Below are 11,774 nucleotides of genomic sequence, written 5' to 3' on the forward strand. Positions count from 1 at the left end.
TGACAAATTACAGACCAGCGATTGTAAAATCCAGGATTTGAGATGTGATTTTTAAAATTGTTATCCTCTATTAATCTCCTTATCTAAAAGAGAACTCACAGTAGTCAGGGCTTAATTAGATGCCCTACCGAAAATGCTTCAGACCATGTCTTCCATAAGAATTTATTTATTTTATTTTAGATTTCTGCAAATTCATTTTGACTACATGAATACCAAGAAGCAGGCTGTGGTCAACGGTGATGTTACTGACATTTAAAACATGTTCTGAACACACAAAACGTGTTAACCCAGCTGCAACGCTACAGCCCCCAGTACCAGAGATGTGAGGTTGTGTCATGCAAGCTCACGAATAACGGAATAAACAACACTTTAATAGCATCTGGCCTGAAGATCAGTGAACCTGCCATGAATGTGTGACTTATCTCCCATAGGGTAGGCGCTGTTAGTGACCTCTTATACCATCAGACTACAAAGAGTGCAACCAATAGTGATCACTACTACACACTACAAGGCAAAACAAATAATGCTCCATTTTGAGATACAATACAGAAGACTGTCTTTTATGAAAATAAAAATCTCATGTATATTTTCCAAATGTAGATTCATTACAATACAAGAGCATACAGGTTTCTCAGGATCCAGACAGGCATAAGCAGTATGAGCTGGGATCAGGGTCATTTTGACTCTTTGGCAGACCCAAATACTGCTGGAAACAGTACTACACTTTTCTTATGCTTCCTCTAGAACACACATACAAAACCTGTGTTTTTGAGTCCACAGTAAAAGCAAAACAAACAAGAACAGAAACTACTGTGAGTAATAAACACAGTATTGCTGTGAGGGGAATTGCCTCGGTAAGGCTGTACAGAGCAGGAAGGAAACTCCGCCCCATTCCAAACATCCCAGAGTGGGCGTGTCCTGTGATGGATGGGTCTAGTTGTGTGGCTTCCTATTGTTCAGCTAAGAGACGCGACAGGGCATCAACTCAACAACATATTATGATATTTGCTTTCTTCCAGACTCAGTGATGTGACTGTACTGACAGTGGGCAGAGTGAAGCAGGCAGAGGCGCCCTCCCCAGACAGACATGTACGGCCGCCTCACTGTCTCTGTTGAGCCTTCTTACACATCACACAGCACTTCACCTCCGGCGACACGAGGAACTCACACGTGGCCGCACGCTCAGGGATGACAGGGCCGAGGGCGGCCGGGACGTCCCGCTCCATACCCCGGCACACGGCGTACCTCTCCAGGTCCTCCAGCAAGGCGGCGACCTCTGTCGCCGTAGTTAGCCGGACCGGATGGTTGTAGTAGACCTTATGCGTGGGCAGCAGGGGCTGGCCCTGCACACTGACGTGAAAGCGGAAGCCGGGCTCAATCTGCACGGCCGTGTCCGCCATGGGTGAGAGTTTGGAGCACTGCAGGAGCTGAAGGCGAGGGCCCTCGGCCAGGACGGGGCACCAGAGCACGGGCAACACTGCGCCGCGCAAGGCTGACAGCAGCTGGAGCAGCTCGGGCTCCAGGTCCACGCCACCACTGCCAAAACTGCCCCCCAGGCTGAAGATCTGTGTGATCTGCAAACATGAAGTCCAAGCCACGCAAAATGAATGAATCGCACATATTTTTCGTAAATATTAGCCTGTGTTCCTAACTAACATGAGACTGGATGGAACGGCAGCATGTTACAAAGTCATGGATGTGTCTGAAGAATGAACATTACATGCTAATTCATCCCATTACATGCTAATTACATACTAACTCATCCAATAATTAACAGTACCAAACCATGCTTTGTACAAGTGGCATATACACAATCCACATTTCGGTAGGTCGTCCTTGTTACTTCCTCAGGCGTAATGATGTACAATAATTCAAACGGCACGTCTATTTTCAACACCCCACATCTCCACTCACCGTCGGACCCTCCTGATCCTCCTCTTCCTCGGCCGGAGGCCGGGGGAGCACAGGGGAGTGAGGTGGTGTGGCGGCAGCTCCCCTTGGCTGTTTCTGAGCACATCTCACATGCTGCGTCTCACGCTCGAAGTGCGCTGCATGCACGGCTGCGTTGAGGGCAGGCTCCGCCCCCTACCCAGACAAACACAGACAAACTGCTTAGAAGCAACAGTAATTAACATCAGGGCATTTAGTAAGAAGGCCACTATGTTATACACATACACGTACATTTTATATATATATATATATAATATTATTATATTAGTGGTGGGACTTTACCGTGTTAATTTCGATTAATTAATTACAGGAAAATTAACGCACTAACAAAATTAACGCATTTTAACGCATTTAACGCATGAGACACTTTTGCACCGTGGAATGTTTCTCAGTTCCAGACATACAGATTATATGGACACACAGTAAGAGCATGATGGAGATGACTGAAGAGGCTATGCTGGTGGATGGGAAATTCAAATATAAGAAACTTCCAGATGGAAGTACAAACAAAAATTGTGTTATTTATATTATATATATATATATATATATATATATATATATATATATATATATATATATATATATATATTATATTATATACAATAGAAGGAGTTCGCTTATCACAGGAGCACTTCCACCCTTCGTTACCACCTCAACGTAAAACATGTTGGGGCTAACGCGCAGGTCAGTAACGATAACTTAGCTGCTAAATGTATTCCTAGTATAGGGTGACCAAACGTCCGTATTTCCCGGGACATGTCCGTATTTCACATCCTGTCCCGGGCGTCCATGGTTTTTTTAAGTTAGGAAATGTCCTGGTTTTTAAATTACCTTCATTGGACCATTAAGACTGATTAAACTTAATTAAGACTGGATTAAACTTTCGCAAATGACCATAGCGCGCGACTCCGCACGCGTTTATACATGGCGCGTCACATTATTTGCTGTGTTGTTCGCTCTCTGTGGTCGAAGTTAAAGGCTTACAAGAAGCGCTGCACATTGCGTCAACTGATGCAAGTTACGAACTGCCGCCCAGAAAGACAATGTCGAAGAAAATCCAGCAGCTGTATGATGAAGAAAGGGAAGTAAAACAGGTTATTGTGAAGAGCGCCACAAATGTGGCTCTGACTGGGGATCATTGGACCTCTGTTAGCAACAAGAATTATCTTGGTGTGACAGCTCATATTATAGATGATGAATCTATAGATGATGAAGATCCTGCATGCTCAAAGCAAATGACTGAAGACCACTTCTAGGCACTACGGAGATGCCTGTGGCAGAGGCCTGGCAAATTAAAGAAAAATATACCATCTAAAATGGTATTAAAAACATCTTCTGATTTACTTCAATTCTTCCAATATCCTGAGCAAAACAAAATTAAATTTTGGTCAGAATTTCCAGTGGTCTGAACTGTTTTCTGCACTCATCTATTGGTCTGTGTAGTAGACTGGTGGAAAAATAAACAAGATGTTGAAGTTTATGATTATGTTCATTGATTCATTCATCATTCAAACTTAAATTAATATTTCTCATGTTAAATACTGAAATGCGATTAAAATGTGATTAATTTCGATTAATTAATTACAAAGCTTCCGATTAATTTTTTTAATCACGTCCCACCCCTAATTATATATATATAATTAGGTTTATACATGCTTATACATCCATCTATCTATCTATCTATCTATCTATCTATCTATCTATCTATCTATCTATATATATATATATATATATATATATATATATATATATATATATATATATATAGAGAGAGAGAGAGAGAGAGAGAGAGAGAGAGAGAGAGAGAGAGAAAGAGAGATAGATAGAGAGATAGAGAGAGAGATAGCACACACAACTCACTACAGCAGGAAGACTTTTCATTGCGTCTCGTCTGGTTTGGGGGCCGTTTCTCACGACAGTGTCCACCTGGAGGCTGGACTTTAAGGGAATAGGGATACATGAACGCGGTCAGTAGTGCCAAGAAAGTGGACAGCTATATCTGAAGTTCCTGCAGTGCTATTTGTCTGTATTTATGGCATTGTGTGAAGGATGTCAAACCTGAACTCTGGCTGCACTGGAGGTGCTTTTTGGTCTGTGACTGTGGGCCATATCAGAAGAATGAGGCTGGAGCAAAAAACCAAAAATAAAACAAAATAAACAAACAAATGTAGACATAAAACTCAAATATAGATAGCTATATAACTCACGCAATAGACAGATAGCTAGCTACAGATTAAGATAGCAGAGTAAGTAAAATTTCCACTGAATAACATTTGTTCTGTTTTAAGGCGGCGGTGCTGTGTCCTCCGTTTTAAGGCGGCGGTGCTGTGACCTCCGTTTTAAGGCGGCGGTGCTGTGACCTCCGTTTTAAGGCGGCGGTGCTGTGACCTCCGTTTTAAGGCGGCGGCGGTGCTGTGACCTCCGTTTTAAGGCGGCGGCGGTGCTGTGACCTCCGTTTTAAGGCGGCGGCGGTGCTGTGACCTCCGTTTTAAGGCGGCGGCGGTGCTGTGACCTCCGTTTTAAGGCGGCGGCGGTGCTGTGACCTCCGTTTTAAGGCGGCGGCGGTGCTGTGACCTCCGTTTTAAGGCGGCGGCGGTGCTGTGACCTCCGTTTTAAGGCGGCGGCGGTGCTGTGACCTCCGTTTTAAGGCGGCGGTGCTGTGACCTCCGTTTTAAGGCGGCGGTGCTGTGACCTCCGTTTTAAGGCGGCGGTGCTGTGACCTCCGTTTTAAGGCGGCGGTGCTGTGACCTCCGTTTTAAGGCGGCGGTGCTGTGACCTCCGTTTTAAGGCGGCGGTGCTGTGTCCTCCGTTTTAAGGCGGCGGTGCTGTGACCTCCATTTTAAGGCGGCGGTGCTGTGACCTGTCCTACCTGCCCGTTGCAGTGGGAGCTGCCCTGCCGGTCTTTCTCCCCATGCCACGCACCAACAGCGCCATCCTTCATTCTCCTCTCCTGCTCCCCTTCATTATCAGAGAACTCAAAGTTCCAGCATTCCCTGTTCCGGCGGGACATTTTCTTGCGGTTATACGTGAACCTGGTCCTGTTCAGTGCAACCCAGGTCTATGGAGCAGAGAACGGCAATTCGGTAAACAACAGAGATGCAGGCGAGAACTGCACTAGACACACGTGTGGCGGGAGACGTACTTTAGTTTCTCTCTTGCACTGGCGCTGGCGACACTTCAATCTCTTATTACTCCCACCAAACTTGGGCTTGTTTATGCAGTAATCGCAGATGCCACAGTCTGTGTTCGACATACAGCCTTTACACCGGCCACACGACCGAAGGCTCTTCTTCAGTAACCTCTGTGTGGTCACACACACACAAACACACACACACACACACACACACAGTCAGAGAGGACATGCCAGCGACACCTGCTCTGCACCCAACAGGGTGATAAACAGTTTGCAGTCAATGTCAAGTTGAACCCAAACTCATTGGAACTCAAGTTGGACATCCTGGCACAAATGCTACACAAACATCTGACTAACTGCTTGTATCAAAGACCTGTAGCCTGTGTTTGTCATCCTTTAGTGAGTGACCTAATTCGTAGAGCAGGACCCTACCTCGTCACCATCGTCGTCGTCGCCATCATCATATGGCGACTGTACATCCGAATCACTGTACTGTGAAATAAAGTCCCAGCACTTTATTAAAGCACTTTATTTTTCAATTCACAGCCTAATTATATATATGATCTGTTCAGTTCTTGTAAGCATTACCTGGGATTCCTTAAAACCTGGCACAGATTCCTGAAGAATAAGAAAAGATGAAGTTGATGAAAAATGCCCATACACTAATCGTTAGACTATAAGATTATAATATTCAGAAGGGGTAGATGTTTAGAGTGGGATATTTTTTCCTACCTTGGAAACAGTGTTAATAGCTACTAATCGTTCTGACAAGCGCCGTTCTTGTATCTGACATGAAAGGGAGAAAAACAATTTGCTTCATATTGTGAATTTTGTCGCAGACGATGCACAAAAACCTGAAAGTCAGCACCATTGGCGAATAAGGGTGAAAAGTGAATCATTGGACAGGTTCACTGGCCACGTCGTCCCGTTAACCCTTCGTCATTTCATCAATAGGATACTACTAGAAAAACAACACGTAAACGTACTGTTGAACCGGACTGTGCCGTAGAAGTCACGTCTTCCGACCTCCTCTAAAAAAGACAGATTACAATTAGGCTCCATAAGTGGCCGTGATCAGGCAGCATGAGAGGCAGATCAATGAGACATCTGCTCTCCCGCCGTAGCTGGGTTACCTTCAGGGACGGGCACAAACACTTGCGTCTGCGGCACCTCACTGGCTGCCGCAAATCCGGGTTCAGCTTGCCGTTTCTGCAGCTTGCGCACATGCCGCAGTCCTCGGTCACCTGGCATGCCCGACAGAACCCACACGGAAGCCACTGGACCAGTAAGGAGAAAAAGTCAAATCTAGCAGTCATGGCAGTTCTAACAGGTTATTTCCTTTGTATGACACACGCTCCATTACTCACCTTTCTGAAGACAATATTGCGGTCATCTTTAGCTAAACAGAAGGGGACGAAACACTACATTAGAAATGTTAAAGGAGGGAGCACAAAAGCTTCACTGATGGCCCTTTACCACTACATGGTATCAGCTCAGCTCTACTCGCCATTTAACTTTTTTTGTGCATCACCTCAGTCAAGGTTCAAAATGAGCCAAGGTTATACCAAAAGTGGTTGTGAAATCACTGCAGGTTGCTGATTGGTTGTAAAGAATCGTTACTACTGAGTATCAATATATAATTAGTAGTGGTGGGACTTTAACGCGTTAATTTCGATTAATTAATTACAGGAAAATTAACGCACTAAAAAAATTAACGCATTTTAACGCATTTAACGGACGAGACACTTTTGCACCGTGGAATGTTTCTCAGTGAACGAGTTCCAGACATACAGATTATATGGACGCACAATAAGATCATGATGGATATGACTGAAGAGGCTACGCTGGTGGATGGGAAATTTAAATATAAACTTCCAGATGGAAGTAGGCTACAAACAAAAATAGTGTTATTTACACTTTATGTAAGAAGGAGTTCGCTTATCACAGGAGCACTTCCACCCTTCGTTACCACCTCAACGCAAAACATGTTGCGGCTAAAGCTGGGCGTACACTGTGCGATATTTAAAATCGTGTACTCAGCTCCAGCTCAAACTGTACGACTAAATCGCAGGGAGAGTCGGCTCGTGGAGCTGCTTCAACAGTGCGATACTCTCACGAGGACCGATTTGAATTTCACACGTTTGATATTCTTGCGACGCTGCGATTTCTGATCGGGAGTTTTGAATCGCTCCTCGTATACCTGTGTAAACTATACGATGCGCGACACGCGATTGAGCCGAAACGAGTGAAAAATCGGCTGAAAATGGGCCAAAAATCGCACAGTGTTCGCCCAGCTTAATGCGCAGGTCAGTAATGATAACTTAGCTGCTAAATGTATTCCTAATACGATAGGGTGACCAAACGTCCGTAATTCACATCCTGTGAGGAAATGTCCTGGTTTTTAAATTACCTTCATTGGACCATTAAGACTGGATTAAACTTTCGCGAGTGGCCGTAGCGCGCGACTCCGCACGCGTTTATACATGACGCGTCACATTATTTGTGTTGTCCGCTCCCTGTGGTCGAAGATAAAGACTTACAAGAAGCGCTGCGAATTGCGTCAACTGATGCAAGTTACGAACTATCGTCCAGGGGTGAGTTTCCCAAAACGTTCTTAGCGCCAAGTACTTCTTAACCTCGTACGTAAGAACGAGGTAACGAAGTACTTGGCGCTAAGAACGTTTTGGGAAACTCACCCCAGAAAGACAATGTCGAAGAAAATCCAGCAGCTGTATGATGAGGAATAGGAAGTAAAACAGGTTATTGTGAAGAGCGCCACAAATGTGGCTCTGACTGGGGATCACTGGACCTCTGTTAGCAACAAGAATTATCTTGGTGTGACAGCTCATATAGATGATGAATCTATAGATGATGAAGATCCAGTCATTTGCTTTGAGCATGCAGAAGACCACTTCTAGGCACTATGGAGATGCCTGTGGCAGAAGCCTGGGAAATTAAAGAAATTGCTAAAATGCTATTAAAAAACATCTTCTGATTTACTTCAATTCTTCCAATATCCTGAGCAAAACTCCCAAAATTAAACAACATTTTTGATCAGAATTTCCAATGTTCTGAACTGTTTTCTGCACACTACACATATATTGGTCTGTGTAGTAGACTGGTGGAAAAATAAACAAGATGTTGAAGTTTATGATTATGTTCATTGATTCATTCATCATTCATCAAATTAATATTTCTCATGCTAAATACTGAAATGCGATTAAAATGCGATTAATTTCGATTAATTAATTACAAAGCTTCCGATTAATTTGATTAATTTTTTTAATCGCGTCCCACCCCTAATAATTAGCTAAATCTATTGTTGTGCCATGTGCTGTTGGTTGGATTTCAAGATTCTGAGCAAGATTATATTTCAGTAAGTGGGAAGGATTACTACACGACAAGAAGTGGGCAGCGTTGTTTTAAGTCTAGTCCATCTGGAACCATGTGAAGGAAGTGTCACAAATGATATGCTTCTCACTCTCAAGATAATATTCCCAACAAAAAACTATTTGCACTTTTGTCACTTACATGCTTTACTGCATTTTTCACAGCTGGTCTGTCCTTCTGTACCTGTAAAGGAGTTCCTACACCTTATGCAGATGCTAAATTAAAAGAATGTACAGAGACATTTCAGTACTCCAATCATATCAAAATCAAATAATAAAAAAGGAACAGCACAGGAAATCATGAAGGCTACACATACCCGAGAACACCCGAGGGATCTGCGGCGCGCGGGACCCAGCCTCCTTTGGAGGGCCCGTTGGGTCTGTTGGGGAGCATGGACGGGATGACGTGGGTCAGACTGGGGTCCCTTTGTGACGGGCCCGGGCTAGGGGTGCCGGCCTCACTTTGTCTGGAGGATGGGGCCAGACTGAACGGAGGCCCGGGACTGTAGGTCCTGTCCCCAACGTCCACAGCTTCGTTCTGAAAGCTGGATTCTGATGAGAAACCACAGTCGCCTGGGGAAGAGCGGCCCAGCCTCTTCCTCTGCAGGGTGAAGAATGTGATGTTATTAGCAGATTTCTACACTGCTGGATCTACCTGTGCATATACCCCACACGCTTAACAAACACAATGCACCTTGCTTGCGAGTTACCTCACCTTTGGACCTCTCTTTGGTACGTCATCAAGAAATTTCCCCAGTTTGTAGTCAAAGTTTGTAAGATCTATAGTGTTACTAGTATATCTCAGCAACTCAATCCTACTCCTCAATCTTTCACCTGTGGGGCTGCAGACACACAGGACTGGTTCAGAACAATGCACTGGGCCACTGGGAAGAGAAGACGTACACAAGGAAACACAACTGTGGCATTTTAATGACAAACATGCCTCATGTAGTAGATGTCACTTTGCCCCACACTCAAGCCAGAACGACGAAGCACCACTCTGCGTTTCCACCCCTGTCCCAGCAGTGGAAAGTCCTCCCAGCCTTCTTCTGTGAACTGCCGTCCTCTCTTCCTAATTCTGAAAAACATATTGGGGTTTTAGTGGTGTAAACAGTGCACACGTGCCTCTACAGCAGGGGTGTCCAAACTACGGCCCAATGTCCAGTTTTTATTGGCCTGCAGCAAATTCTGAAAATATAATTGAATATGGCCCACACAAGAAGCTTGAGCTCAACTCTGTTGCACTTCTCAGTTCGGAAAGTGTATCGGGTTAATTTGCAATGAAGCTGTTGCTGTGATGAAAAAGTATAAATGTTCATCGGCATTATGAGACCAAACATCAGTTCTACACATCATACACCAGTCCTGAACGAACACAGAAAGTCTAGCAAATGACAGCTAACCTGCAAGCTCAACAGTTTTTTTTTACGTACTAACAAAATAGAGGAAAACGCCACAACAGCAAGACATGAAGCTATTAAACGTATAGCCCAGCACGGCAAACCGTTCTTAGAAGGTGCTTTGATAAAGCAGTACCTCATCAAAGTCATAGAAATCATGTGCAAAGAAAGTCCAAGATTTCAGAAGGTTCAGAACGTGAGCTTAGTTGCATTTTATATTTCACCAGAAGATTACAGTATATACTATACTATAGCGGCAGATGGCAGTGTATGCTATACTATACCCCCTCTCCTCCCCAGAATGCCAGGCTGAATGGTTGGACATCCATCCCTCCCTCTCCCCAGAATGCCAGGCTGAATGGTTGGACATCCCTCCCTCTCCCCAGAATGCCAGGCTGAATGGATGGCCCCCACACATGTTCACCTCACCAAATATGGCCCTCACTGCAAAAAGTTCGGACACCCCTGCTCTACAGCCACCTGAACCTGGTGTGGTGTTAACGCACCGTCCTGCTCCACCGCCTCTCCCCCTCACACTCCTCTCACTCTCCCTGGCCAGACCCTCCAGGTCAACGTCCCAACTCTGGTCGTCGTCGTCGTCGTAATCCTCCTCCAGAGGTTCCAACCAGTCGACGGGAGGCTCCTCCAGGCTTTCGACGGTCTTATTTCCAGTTATGTCCTGCCCAACACTGTTGTTTGTTGTTTCCGTGCTGCCGGAGTGGTTCGTGTTGTGCTCAGAGTCATCACCATCTTCCCTCACCATCGGCGACACGGGGTCTGTTTCTGCATCCCCTCCCTTCTTCTCCATGTCTGAAGTTCTTCCTCCTCAATATCGTTCCTAGAAAGGCTTCAATACGACAATTCAAACAGTAATAAGCCACGACAGTTGTTTGCTTACATCGAGCTTGAATTAATCGCAACCGTCGATATTAAACGCCGAGAAAATTAGGGGTTCGCCTACAGAAAATGAGCAGTTATCTCAAGTTCAATCAAGTAGTTAGCCGGTTAGCTAGCCAGCTAACTACAATAGTCACAATCCGACCAGTGTTTAACCTAGCATCATTTAACGTAGCTCTAATCCATCACAACAAACCCGGGCACGTATTAACTTTAACTAGCAGACCACGTATTTGTCCAAAACAAACGAGCCAACACTGGCTAGCATCAAGCTAGCCTGGAAACGTTAGCTAACCAACAACGTGCCGTTGGCCAGGAAACAGTAACCAGGGGGACTGTCGTCTCCTCCGGACCCACTGGGTGATGTATCCTTAACCAACACGGCGCGTAGCAGCACGTCTATTCGGACACACTCTTAACTACCTACATTTTCTACACGTTTTAGAGCCCCCAAATGACATACGTCAACCAGACTGGCCGTTCGCGCCTCGTTAGGGGCTAACTGACTAACCAGCCGTGCTAACCGACTAGCCGTGTGGGCTACACTCGCTAGGCGGCCGTCCGCGCACGAGCAACCGACAAACCTGAAAAGTTCTCTCGCGCACCCGATACGTTTTTATTCACCGTCTCTCCGTGGCGTCCCAGTGCGATGCTTACATTTGCAAATGTCGCGATTTCCCCCTTAGTTTTAATTTATTTTAATGGGCTCAGCTTCGGTTTTCGTAAATATATCCAGTAATTCAAAAATACCTACTTTATAGCCAGGAAACGGAAACTGTTGTTGAACTCGGACAAAGAACCGAGCTGCGCAACAGCCTACGTCACCGCACGGCACCGACACACCGGCTCGGTCACGCAGATCTGTGAAATCTCCCACGTTCTCCCTGGACTAACGCACGACTCGCAAAGATTGATCTGATCAAGATTCTGAACTCGTGGTTTTCAGCCGTCCTCATACAAATTTCAATGCGAAACTCATAGCCGACTCTCCCAATAAAGGTGTTT

At 45.2% G+C, this 11,774-nt stretch overlaps 1 protein-coding gene across 7 annotated transcripts; it reads right to left on the reverse strand.

The window, feature by feature from the left end:
* Positions 1 to 150: 150 nt before the first annotated feature.
* On the reverse strand, positions 151 to 11,663 carry mbd1b (methyl-CpG binding domain protein 1b). Of its 7 annotated transcripts, none has more exons than XM_077007008.1 (18): positions 11,524 to 11,663; positions 10,379 to 10,719; positions 9,416 to 9,550; positions 9,188 to 9,314; positions 8,790 to 9,073; positions 8,615 to 8,688; positions 6,451 to 6,482; positions 6,217 to 6,360; positions 6,070 to 6,114; positions 5,816 to 5,869; positions 5,672 to 5,701; positions 5,516 to 5,575; positions 5,093 to 5,251; positions 4,820 to 5,008; positions 4,009 to 4,074; positions 3,811 to 3,888; positions 1,915 to 2,085; positions 151 to 1,574 (listed from the first exon to the last, which is right to left on the reverse strand). In XM_077007008.1, the coding sequence occupies exons 2-18, from the start codon at positions 10,678 to 10,680 to the stop codon at positions 1,101 to 1,103; spliced, it is 2,424 nt and encodes an 807-aa protein (XP_076863123.1). In that variant the 5' UTR covers positions 10,681 to 10,719; positions 11,524 to 11,663; the 3' UTR covers positions 151 to 1,100. The 7 variants fall into 7 exon arrangements, with proteins under 7 accessions (XP_076863123.1, XP_076863130.1, XP_076863148.1 ...); XM_077007015.1 differs by having other exon boundaries at positions 11,427 to 11,531; XM_077007033.1 differs by lacking the exon at positions 11,524 to 11,663 and adding an exon at positions 11,354 to 11,476.
* Positions 11,664 to 11,774: the final 111 nt, after the last annotated feature.

This window comes from Brachyhypopomus gauderio, chromosome 1 (genome assembly GCF_052324685.1).
Source record: "Brachyhypopomus gauderio isolate BG-103 chromosome 1, BGAUD_0.2, whole genome shotgun sequence".
NCBI lineage: Eukaryota > Metazoa > Chordata > Actinopteri > Gymnotiformes > Hypopomidae > Brachyhypopomus > Brachyhypopomus gauderio.